At 37.8% G+C, this 13,000-nt stretch overlaps 1 protein-coding gene across 1 annotated transcript in view; it reads right to left on the bottom strand.

The window, feature by feature from the left end:
- The window catches only part of KDM3A (lysine (K)-specific demethylase 3A), a 31,175-nt gene that overhangs the window by 10,280 nt on the left and 7,895 nt on the right, over positions 1-13,000 (bottom strand). Inside the window, exons 5-14 of the mRNA XM_009882518.1 lie at positions 12,697-12,821; positions 12,138-12,210; positions 11,965-12,053; positions 9,573-9,724; positions 7,951-8,522; positions 6,509-6,710; positions 3,939-4,153; positions 843-995; positions 517-612; positions 52-179 (exon numbers count right to left, since the gene is read on the bottom strand). Coding sequence (XP_009880820.1) covers positions 52-179; positions 517-612; positions 843-995; positions 3,939-4,153; positions 6,509-6,710; positions 7,951-8,522; positions 9,573-9,724; positions 11,965-12,053; positions 12,138-12,210; positions 12,697-12,821 — 1,805 coding nt within the window. The remainder of the gene's footprint in view (positions 1-51; positions 180-516; positions 613-842; positions 996-3,938; positions 4,154-6,508; positions 6,711-7,950; positions 8,523-9,572; positions 9,725-11,964; positions 12,054-12,137; positions 12,211-12,696; positions 12,822-13,000) is intronic.

A 13,000-nucleotide genomic window follows, 5' to 3' on the forward strand; every position in this document is an offset into this window, starting at 1 on the left:
GACTGAGGCAAATCTATACTACACAGACATAGTGCGAGACAGTAGCAATACCTGTTTTGAATCCTCCTTTACAGTTGGCTTTGATAGTGCCTTGAACTGCTTGTTTGCACAAGGACAATTTGCCTTTATTCCCCATTTTGTTCTTACGGAGTGAACAATATCACCAACATCATAGAGAGCTGAAGGAAAAGAGTCATTTGTGAGCTCACGTGTAATAGACCAACCAGCATTCAACAAGACATTTTAAGAAATTGTGTATGTTATGCAGGTAAACAATAGTACATGAACACAGTTCATCATTAAACAAGAAGTTTTGCTACTTCTTTGTAAAGGGCAAAGATAATAAAATAGTACTAAGTACACAAGTCTGTTCCAGTCTTTCAACAATAAATACTAAGCTTTTACTAACTTTATTACTAAAAGAAAAAAATAAGTCCTCAGTACACTATCAACAACATACAAAAGACAGCAAAAGTCTACTGCATTTTTTTCATCCCAATCAAATATTTAAATTACCTTTTCCAGGAATTATTTGTGTAGGCATTAGATTCTCTGGTTCATGTACCTGCCCCTTCACACATTTAAACCAGGAGAAAGTATCCGAGTCATCATCTGTAAAACAAAACCATTAAATTGTTTTATTAGTGCATCCTTCATCCTCCTCTGGAAAACTACATGTTTTACTATTATTGATATACCAAACCATAGGTCTACAACACATTCTTTTTGTTAGGAAGTCTTATTATCTTGTTGTTTAAGGTTGCTATTGACTTCCAAGTTCAAAACACAGGTTTTCTTTCCCCTCTCCCCGCCTTGTTTCAGGTAGCAATATGCATTCTCACCTTCATTTAAGCTTTTTTTCTTCATTCTGTAACAATCCACACACACGCCAAAGCCACACTTAGAGCAGACCCAATGAAGGTTGAAGATTGTGGTGTCACAGACATCACACATTTCTCGAACTCCACGAACTGCACGCTTCCAGGCTACCTGTCCTGTGGTAATTGACAGATTAGTCACTGTTAGTTTAAACAAAACAAGATATTTGCATGTTAAGTATAGCTATATTAAAACACTTTAGTGATATAAGACTCAGACTTGGTTTTGTATTGGAACTCCAAAACAAAAGTCTTTGCTGTTACAGATTCAGAAGAGTAGGTTCAGAACAGAATCTAAGCAATCAAGATGATTTTGCTTGCTCCTGTGCAGCACCAACTACATCTCTTACTCCTGACATGTATTTGCCTAAAATAACAGGCACACAGATGACATTCTAAGTGGAAATTCCACAGCCACCCTAAAAAAAAAAATAAAATAAATCAAGTTAATACTAGCAAGCTAAGCTTAATGTCTAGCTTGCCACAGCCAGCTTGTCCTTTTTCTCTATTCAATAGCATAGCAGGGAAGTAGTTGTTCTCCTTGTAGCAGGTTTTCTCTATGTTTCTATATAGACCTCAGAACGAGGAGTTGTTTTTCTCTGAAGAACTGACCACTGCCGTTCAGGTTTCTTTTGTACCCATCACACCACCTTTCCTCACACCAAGTGACTCAAAACATCCCAAACATTTACAGTTACAAGCCCTTCCAGGGCTGCATTACATACAGATAATTTTAGACCAATCTTCATTTCATTATGTCGCCAGCTAGAAAACTAGACTATACAAAAAGCACACATCTGCCTCCTCCTACCTCCTTCCATACTTATAACTTCTCTAAAACTTTTCTGCCCACAAGGTTTCTTAATTTCAAAAGCAAGTTAAGAGATACCATGTCCTAATGTATGCTAAAAAAACCTACACCAGGATCTAAGACATCTGTTGCTTTTCTTCTGTATAATGCCCATTAACTAAGTATGAACAAAACTAGAATAACTTGGCACAATTTGTTCTTAAGTAGGAGGTAAAAATTGTTTGACTACTTGCTTCAAAATTCTTCCAGGAGACAAAGTCTAAATATCACCAGTTCCATTCTTCTTTGCCTTTTTATAAACATGCACTATATTTACCATTTTCTAGGCCAATCCTCCATTTTTTTTTTGCTATATGTTGCATGTCGTTTCAGATTTCAGTTTTCTGATTTTGTAATTTTCTACTCCTATTTTTTTGTTTCCTCTCCGTAGTCTGACCCTGTCTCCTCTTTCTGTAGGTCTCCTTCTGGCACTTGGTGGCCAAGGAGCAATGTGACCTAACGAGCTGTTCTTTCTATACTAGTCAATCTTTTACTACACAGAGATAATTTCGCTTGTGCTTTTCTACTTATTCTTTAAGGAACTCTTTAAGGAAGCAATCCCAAATAATCTTCTCCCTCAGACTTGTTTGTCTCACAGCTCTATCAGAGTCTGGTAATTCACTGGTAAAAGAGAGAAGGCCTGACCCTGAGACATACTGTGGAGTCCAAAGATATTCAAACGTGAACCCCCTAAAAAGTAGCACTTGAATGAAGTATTTTGATATTTTGGAAGAGGTCGGCTTGCCAGAGACAGAATTTTTATGAAAAGGTATATTTCAACTGAACTCCATCAAGAAAAGTTTACCATAACTTTAAATGGAGGTGGCAGGAAAATCTACCTTATTCCTATTCCAACTGAGTGCTCGCTCTTCCACTGAACTGTTCAAAGGATGGATACCTAGACTGCAAATTCATTCTTTCCTACCCAGGGCATTAAAAAAACCTAAATCCTCCATTTTAACGAAAATGAGTTTTTACTCTCACCAGTCAGGGCAATAAACAATCAAAGAAGAATTAATGACATTTTGCTCCTTTCAAACCACCTCCAGAACTCACATGTCTTTGGGTTTTCTTTAAGTAGAGGATGTTTCTGGTAGGTATGCTAACAGATGCAGCCTCTGCTATTAAGAAACACCACACGTCCCCTTTGTTTCACAAATTCCACCCAAAATGTCATCCTTCTGAAAGTGCTTCAGTGTTCCAGTCTGTACCTCTCACTCTGGCTATTGATACTTTGGCTCCACAAGCCTGCATATGTTTCAGTTCAAGCGGAGAGCAGAACTTGCATATTCAAAGCAGCCCAGGGTAAGACCCCACAGCAAACATTTCTGAAGTATCTCAAGTCTTCCCTCCCCTTTAGAAGGACATTCAGGCCAGTTCTTTTTTTTTTTTTCCTATTCAAAACCTTGGAGTGACCAGTAAACTGATACAATCTTTATATAATGTCAATACTACCCAAATGCAAAGGACAGAGTACAGCCTTCTACACTGTACTGCATCTGTCATGTAGTTATAATAAAAAAAAAAAAACAAACAGTTTTAAGAGTCATTCTACTCTGAGAAGTGATTATGCAAGATCACAGCCTTCCCCATCCGCGTGCTCATGTTTTCTACAGACAGGTTCTGATGTGGCCAAAAAACCTGTATTTGAGTATGCAAAGTTTGGTCTATTCCCAGTAGGGCTGTACATATAATCACTTGAAACAGTCCTACTGGAAAATTTCAGGTGGGAAAAAAAATTATTTCTTTACTGACTTCACAGACAGCATTAGGTCCATTATGCAAGATCAACAAAATAGGACCAAAGCAATCTAACAATCTGTGCAGTCAAAATGAAAGCTGTGTTTCATTTACATGCTAAGAATAGATTTGTCAGCTGCCTGCTGTTTTTATTTATTTTTTTTTTACACTTTGTTTCATAACAGAATTATAGTCTCTGCAACAGGAAAAGTAATTTGATAAATTGACAAAAGTCTTCTGACATAAAGAAGGGTAGAATTACTTTTCCCTTTACCCCTGCCCGTGAGCAAAGAGTCGTCAACAGTAGTTCATGCTGAATCTTAACCATTACCTCTCTGAGAAGAGAGGGAAACACTGAAGTCATACATGACATTTCCAAATGCATGCAATTATTTTCACACAGGTCAGAAGTTTAAATTTGCATACAAAGCTATTAAAATACAGATTATTTTAATGAAAATTGATCTTACTGTGTGGTTCAATCGTAGACATAACTTCCTTTTCAGATATCACTAGCTGACAAAAGTGATCTCCAATGTTGGCTAGGATATACTTTGCTGTGTCAAGATCTAGACCCACAACGTTTTTTGATAAAGGTAGCCATAAGCTAATAGCCTCAGGGTCGTATTTATTTGGAGTTAAGAAGCCTTCCTCACGCAGTATTCCATGCTTATTAAACTGCAACCTGGGGAAAGAAGGGGGAAAGGAGAAAAACCAATAATCTCAAATGTTTTATTAGTTTACATTCATCCCAATGAGTCAATACCTGAACTGTAAACACATACTGTATGTGAATGAGTTTAACACTTACTGGTTGCAACAGAGATGGGTAAACATACTTGTCATTAGCATTAAGCATGCCTCATGCACTGCATGTTTAAAAAAAAAAGATTCAAAACATCAGAGTTTTATAGTAAGGTAGACTTCCTAATCAAATATTTTTATTCACACAAAACCAAATCAGATTAACATAGTTTTTTAAATGCATTGGCATTAAGGATCACACAGAGGAGGTAGCAGTAAAAATCTAATCTAGTACTATGTACAACTCAAGACATTAGAACACCTTAAAAATCTAATATATTTCAGCAACAATTAATTTGGAAATAGCTGTCAAAAAATCCATCAAAATTTGAGTAATATATTCTTGAGTGATTCTGAGTAGGCAGAAAAAGTGAGATCTGTAGTAGTTTATTAAATAAAAAACAGCAAGAGCTCTGCTTATGTTTTCAGGAACCTTTTTACTAGATGCTGTAGAGGGAAGTTGACTTATGACAACATGTGCTCACTATAGTGTTAAGCATGGCAAGAAAACATGTGCTGGCAATTGATATCACCAGACAAACACCATCTTCAGACTTTGCAGATTTCACATTCAATAAAAAGAGACAGTTCCATCAGTTTCAAGTTCAAAATGGAAGGATTCAACTGCTTTGAACTGCACTGCAAGTCTAGATTTTTACACTGAGAAGATGAGTTAGCACAGTCTGTTGTTACTCTGATGTCACACATTTTTTGAACATCTCAGTTAACATCAGATTATCCCAAATCTTATAGTAAAATCTCTAATCTGAGGCTAAATAACAGATTAGTAACACTTTTTTTTTTAAACCTTTAGCTACAACGTGGACGGTGTTGTGGTGCAAGAAGAATAAACCTCAAGAAACAAAGAGTGGAAAAGTTTAGGGTTTTTTCATGGTCTTTGTAACCTTTCTGCTTTCCATTTCCTCTCTTCAGAAGGTCTCCAGGCCTGTAGCTGTTTTTTATTCTACTTAGAGACTCAAAAGAAAGTAATTCCTCTGAAAATCAAAGGAAAAAACTGGGACTAAGCTTCCCATCTCTCTTGTATTTTTGCCTTTTTTTTTTTCTCTCTAATATCAGAAGTGTTACTTTCTTCCCATAAAATACAACCCATGCCACAAAGCTTAAATAGGTTGCGGGGGGGGGCGGGGAATAAAAAGCAGCGTGCAACAACATCTGGACATGAGATCAAGTCATTCACAGAAAAATCTACACAACTTGAAAACAAAGGAAAGGACATGTTAAAAAACAGCCATAGACTGCAGTTTGACAACGTCCACCCTGGGCTTATAGATACACTTCAAGTAACAGTTTAACATTGTTTTTGAAAGGGTTCCTCACGGTGTCTTAAGAGCTAAAGAGATGAACAGTCAAAGTCTTTTGATGTTTTAACTCAAGAATCAGGCTCTGGGGGCTGTAGGTGGGGTATAATGGATCTGAAGCCGCCAATCGGGTTTGGAAAAGCAACCACCACGCCAAAGTCACCAGGTTTTCCTTGAAGTTGCCTTGCTGACCCTCCCAATTTGCCCCCCCTGAAGTAGTGAGTGTACTGATAAAACATTTCTATGGCAACCTTGAAGTGGCACAAACTCTCAAGTGTGAAGTGGAACAAAGAACACAATGTAAATTATAGTTTTGCCCATCACTATTCCATGATTCCAGCTGAAAGCCCCTGGCCACTTACTGCAACTCTTCCACAGCTGTGGATTATGTCTAACATTTCATGCGTCCAACCACTAAACTTCGAAAGATAGGCTCAGAATCTACCCTCTCACTACTATCTCCAATACTACTGAGCTGTAGCACTCAAACTCAACTCATGTTATCCCCTTGGCACTCAGCCCAGAATAGCAAAATAAAGAGCTCAAAGTCCTGCCAAAATATTTTCTACTCAAATAAAGCAGTTACAAAATTTCTAAGGGCTAAAAAAAACCCCACAGGCAACCTCTCATTAGTTGGGCATATTAGCCTTACAGCTTAACAGCTCTACACTGACATCTAGTAGTTTTGAACTAGAGACCTAAATGAGACCACTTTGACCAAATAACTGTGGTAGGTTGTTTTGTTTTTTTTTTTTCATCTGTCCTGGAAGATGAAGATCCATGTTACAGCTAACAGTGAACACTCAATCCCCCTTTCAGAAAAGGAAAAAAGATCAGATGTCCAACTCAGAAATGTGGGGCATGTCATTCACATTTAAAGAATATCAAGGTGTAAATAGACCCAAAGTTGTTCTTACCTTCTAAAGTGAAAGAATCGACAGAAGACAGTGGAGTCTCTTTGCTCTTTGTTCTTCCGGTAGCTGTCCAAACGGCATTCCCTGCATTTATGCAAGTGAGGTGCAATATTATTGCATGAACCATCCTGTACAAATGCTTCTCCGCTTTGCTGCAGCTTCTTCACTTTAGCAGCATCTGCTAAAATTGACTTGCGAACAATTACTGCAGGGAAGAGTAGTGTAGATTAGACAAGCTTCAGTTTCTCATATAAAGGTACAAGCAAGTGTACTTTAGTGAGAGATCCTTGTCAACTTTTCCTATAAGTTTCACACTACATTGAAACAAAGTTACACTAAAATATTTACAGTCAGCAGAAACCTCTTTTCAGGTCAGTAGAAACTTTCTCAAGCTATAGTTCCACTGGAGTCATAGTCTATGGACCAAAGTTTAACATTTCCTCCATACAGAGGAATATTTTTAAAGAGTGTCTGCTTTTAATGAAAGTTCTTCAGCCATCAGGGCTGGAGTACCCGAACACCAAGGCGACCAGGGCACGAAGTGACCGCATTTCACAATAATGAAGACAGAAGTACACCCTGGCCATTTCTCAGTCCCGTTTTCACCCTTCACGATGCAACAACAGCTTTCAGCATCTTTCCAATAGATGCCAAACATCTCCCTTCCTCCCATATTGCGGATGGGGCCTAGCAGGGCACAACAATGACCGCTTGGCTGGCTGTGTACCTGTGTTAATTATGGAACAGCACATAGTAATCCAAGACCAAGCAACACGAGATTGGAAAGAAAGAGGTGGGTGTGCAAGGAGATTCCCAGAACCCAGGATGATCAGCTACACCACCTGATGCACAACACAATACCAGGAGTCCAGCTCCTTAAACAACCACAGTCTCTCCCATTCTTCCATGTGGAAAACGTCAAGAGTTCACCAAGTGGAACTGGGCCACAGAAAACATAGAAACAAGGGTGGTTCCTGATTTTTTGTTTGGTTGGGGCTTTTGTTTGTTTTATTTTCAGAATAGTCATTAAATGAAAGCTCCTCTTGAGCAAAGCCTTTGTTAAGAACAACCTGATCTCCCACCATGCTTACAAAATTTAGGACCACTGCTAAAAAAAAAAAAAGTAGTCTCATTATGCCATCAGCATTTGCATTCCAAACAGAACCTTGTTTTTGTAATCTGTTTTGACATTCTGTTCTTGCATACATTTCGTAACAACTTATTTCTGGAAATTAATGGCTAGTCCTTATCCTTTATCATGAAAGGACGTTTTTATCAAGTTTATTGCATTCCCCTTGTAAAAGAACCCACAAACGACTAGAATGCTAAACCACTCACACAATTTAAATTACTAATTTTGCATATGTTACAAAAGACCTACTTGCATGTAATTACACAGAAAAAACAAGGACTTTCAAATGACAGGAAGTTTTAAAAATACTTACTATTATCCTGGACCTTGGCACTTCCAGTCCAAAAGCTTTCATTTTCATTTCTGTCATAAAGAATCTCATTTGAATTTCTTCTAATAAAAAATTCCATGTCTATAAGTTCATCAATCTTGCTTCCTTTGTGACTGTTCTGGCTGTTGCAATTGCTTTGTGATTTAACTCCAGACTCAGTGAAAGAGAGAAGATGTGCATCTGAGGTTGAGGGTCTACAATCTAAAGTCCGCTGCAGTTCAAGAGTACTACTGACTCTGGGTATTGCTATGGAAGAGTTAAGGTGTTGCAACTGTTTTACAGAAATGCACTCTTTTGGAAAGTTTGTTGTGGGCTTCATAAGAGGTTCATTTGTATTTTTCAGGTTGGGTCCTTTTTCATTAGCTGAATCAGTCAAAGATGAAGATCTTGAGGTTGTCAAAGAGGTATATTTACCATTTTGATCATTGAGATTTTGCATTTGTTCTTTAGATATAATCCTCACTTTAGGAAAGGCTGTCAGATCTTCCTTCAATGGTTTAATTCCAGTATTAAGACAAGAAGGATGAGTTTCCGGTAAGCTTCGTCTACATGTGCTGAAACACAGGACACAATAATTAGACAAAGAAAAAGGTGTCAAATCAGGGCATGAGCTGCTCAATCTAGTCACATTTAAAGCTTGAAAGAAGAAATTTAATCATGTACTTTGAATCCTGATGTTCCAACATTTTAAGTTTTGTGTGAGGTTAAACAGGTTTGTGGTTTTGAATTTTTTTTTAGTTGTTTTGGTTAAGTTAGATAGAATGATATAGCTGTACGCACATGTAGGCACACACAAATTCAGGTACTGCAGCTACTTCACTACTTCCTCTCACAATTACACAGTTACTTTCTCATTTTCCCCATGCAACAGCTTATACTCAGGAAAAGTTACATTGTACAATACAGTCCCTATACTTGCTATGGTCAGAGAATTGACTAAAACATACCCTTCACCTCAGGCCCCTGACTGCCTTTCCTCCTGTTACAGCTGATGTAGAATTTTGTATTTTGGAGACATTTATCTGATTGAAAAATGCCTTTACAACATGACCTCTAGAGCTAGTTTTATAATGGAAATGCAGTATCAGCTCAAATTTGTTCAAGGAAAGTTTGGAGTGGAAAACTTGGCACTGGAAGGTTTTACACCCAGTTGGACATTTGTTACCTGTAGGGGGCTAGAAAAGAAGTTTAAAGCTGCTATGTGTTCAACACAAATATAACTGAAGACTTGTACTTGGTCTGCAAGAAGCTAGTATACAGGACACCTGCCTGAATGTGTTCTGTTTTTCTTGGGGGCAGGGATGCAATACATGACAAAAAGGAGGCACCACACCAACGTATAACCCATCAGTTTACAGATAACTACAATGAAGCAGTAACATTGGCTTATGACACTGAAAAGCAACTCCAAGATAAAAAAGAAAAATATGGCATAAGCAAGCAAATTGTCTATCCAGGGAAATTAAGTCTTAACACTTCCCTATGCCAATATTACAGAATCCTAGTTACTACAGTTCTTTAAAATGACCTCCGAGTTTGTTGTGCTAAGAATTTAAGTTATTTTTGGAGGAAAAAAGTTGCATAAGCATAAACTGACTCCTTACCCCTGAGGAGTTTCTGCACCAAGATTGGGTGGCGAGTTAGCTGGTAGGGGCAGGCCTTGATGCCTTTGGTCTTTATTAGCAGGAGTACATCCTAGCAATGCTTCACCCAACACTGTTGGTACTGACTGCACATGTCCCTGACTGGGAGAAACCTGTAAGGAAGACTTTAATAGTTAGGAAAATTCAGGATAACAGAAATACTGCTTTGCAGGGTTCAGCTTAAAAAGAAAGGTACATTAATGCCCTTCCCACAATGTTTAATAATGCTCATTGAAGAACACTCCTCACTCAGTCCATAAGATGGAAAGACCTCACAGTGTCCTTTTAAATCTTACAGCTTCCATAAAACACTGCTCATTTCAATTCATTATCCCACAAATAACAACAAACGTTTTTTGGGGAAGGCTTCCTTATTAAAGGCGTATTAAAAAGGTGGCAAAGAGGATAGAAAACACTGCTCTTCATAACTGCCAGTGCAATAATCTTTCTAAAATAATTACAGTAATCAGAATTCAGAAATAGCTTTCAGAACTCATCTGAAAACTCCTAGAGAAAATTAAAACTGTGAAGTTAGTCTGACATTACCAAAAATCTAGATGTGAACTTCCTTGTAATAAAGAAAATCTTTGCACTGGGATTCTAGGAAGTGTGAAGTAAAGAAATCCTGTGCTCACTAAATCACCAGCCTCACAAATCTACAATTCTTTCAGGAATACAACAGGCCTACCAAATTTGCAAGTGTCTTTAAAGACAGTAGTTTTTTGTGGGGATCCTTCCTCAGTTCTAACATCCATATTTCACTCCCACATGCTCAACTTACTGCTGGAAGTTACACTACAGACTCGTTACCATCAACTCTAAAATATTTCCTTTCTGCTTTGGTATAACACAGCTGTCAGGCATTGAGACAAGCTCTCAAAAAACACTGGAATTAATTAACTCCGTATCAGAAATCCAAGTACTATCACATACTAAGTAAAACAAAAAATACGGCTTCAGCTTCTCACTCCCATATATTCACATCCACCAAAATCGGAGAAACAAACAGAGCTTCTGTTTTCCTTATTAGAAAGCACACTCACTTGTAACCATTTTGAGAAAACAGTTGTAAGACACTTCCCAAAGAGCACAAAAGTGATAAAAGAGCCAGTCCTTTGAAGGAAGGCAGACTAGAAAATTAGAAGTAAACAACTTCACCACTTTAAGGAAAAACCGTGGTGAAACGAAGCTATGAATTCAGACCATAACTCTTTTGCAGGACATTTGGAATATGAAATAAAGACCAGCTTTGCACATATCAAGCAGGCTGCTCAATGCAGAAAGCTAAAGACTGGCAAATTGAGCACCAGAAACATGCTAAAGGTACTCAAGCATGAGCTATAGAAACAACATAAACAGAGTATGACTGCAATGTACAAGTTACTGCATGCTGATTTGCTGCACACTCTTCCTTAGCAGTAAATACAAAATAGATCATTCTTTTCATTGAGGAATTTTATCCTGTACTTGCTACCTCATGCTGTATCTTTGTGAAGCCATTAAACATTTCTAATAGTGATACACAGTCATTAGCCACACCTACATAATTGACTCGGCACAGGACTGACCGACTGCACAGAAGCCAAGAACATGAAACCAGAAGAATGAAAAAAACCCACCCTCCTACCCCACCGCCACTCTAGAGCTTCCAGATGGCTGTTCCTGCCTAAAATGCAAATTTTGGTCTGAAACACAGGGGCAAAATTATAGGGTAAGTTTGAAGTACTGTTCTTTAGCCAAGCCATTATTTTTCACTTGCATTTCCATACTAAAGCTTCCCAGATTGGTTTTTGACTTTTGAGAGAGTTTTCTTAGCTCTCAGTGATACTTGGCAAGCTACTTATAAGAGAAATATAAGTAGACATGGAAGTACTAGAAAAGTAGTCATATTCCCTTTTGTCCTGAAACAACATTCTTCCAGACTGCTGCTTGAGTAGCCTAAATCCTCAAAGCCTGCAAGCCTAGCTGGAGGTATTGGGTTTAAGTACAAAATAGTTTAAAAAAAAAACAACAAAAAGCAAAGGCTACAAGCTTGAGAACTGCTTTGCGTTTTCTCCCACTACAGAATACATGACCAGGCAGGCTAACTCCTAAGCAGGAAGGGCCAAAAAGCACAGTTAAAAAAAAAAACAACCAAAAACACCACCAACCTTCAAGGCTCAGTAACTTTTTCTGCGATTATCATAAGGCAAGATGTTTTACTCATGCCTAGACAAGTTTCAAAGGACTCAACACACCCTCCTAGGGATTATATTTATTATTCCACTTTTTTTATCTAATGCTTATTCAAGTCTATTCTGAGAAATTACATAACCATTATATAACAGTCATATATAACATCGTAAGACAATACCTCAGGAGAAGATTTTGTGTGTTTAGCATCAACACCTCCACTATTCTCAGATGACTTCCTTTTCATGCCCCCCATTCTTTTAGATTTATCTGGAAGAGAAGGTGATCAAGGTAAGTATATTTATCACAAATATCCTACTCGGTGTTTGAAAGACAAACAGTAACAGGTCTTACCACATTTACCATTGTTGTCATATATGATTTCAACGTGAATTAACTCAGGATCAAGAGTTTTTAAAGCTGGAATCTTGGAAAGGAAGAAAAACACAGAAGCAGCCATTTAGAGAGGTGGAAGTTACTCTCTGAATGTGTTTATCTTAGATGTGGTATAGACTAAGCTTAGACACTTAACTTCTAGGTTCTTTGAATACCAGACTGAATTTAACAATATATAGTTATGACAGAGTCTCTGCATGAAAACACACATATAAACTGGTGCTCTGGAACACTTTCTACACAGCATAGAAAGCAAAGAAACCAGAATCATACCTTTGCCTCACTCTTCAAATAAAAATTCCAAGTCTCCCTCATTTTGCATAGAAGGCCATTTGTTATTTGATAATTCTACCAGCAGCATACAGAAACACTTTGGAGTAATAGATTATACTGCACGACACCGATCCTCATTTTTTAAGATTATTACAGCAAGGACAGAATTAAAAATGGGGATATAAATACAAGTTCTTATCCATTCCCCGTCTCCACTTGTAAACCCACAGCAACTGGTTCTTACCTCCTGACAGTTAACTTCTAGAGTTCTTGTAGCTGGATTACCATTAACAACAACTGCTGTGAACCACTGAGTAGATGGATCCAGGCTATAAATTCTAATTTTTGAACCAATGATATTTTTTCCACCTTAAAATTTGAGAAAAAAATACAAGAAAAGGGAGCTTAAGAAAAAGGGAGCATGAGCATGAAGATCAGAGTTACCAACATGAATTTGCTGACAGTACTGTATGCCAAGATGGAAGTAAGCAAACAAACCAAGAACCTTGAGACAACTTCCACATAGCTGAGGCTGGGGCGGGGGGGGG

This window comes from Charadrius vociferus, unplaced genomic scaffold (assembly GCF_000708025.1).
Source record: "Charadrius vociferus isolate BGI_N301 unplaced genomic scaffold, ASM70802v2 scaffold213, whole genome shotgun sequence".
NCBI lineage: Eukaryota > Metazoa > Chordata > Aves > Charadriiformes > Charadriidae > Charadrius > Charadrius vociferus.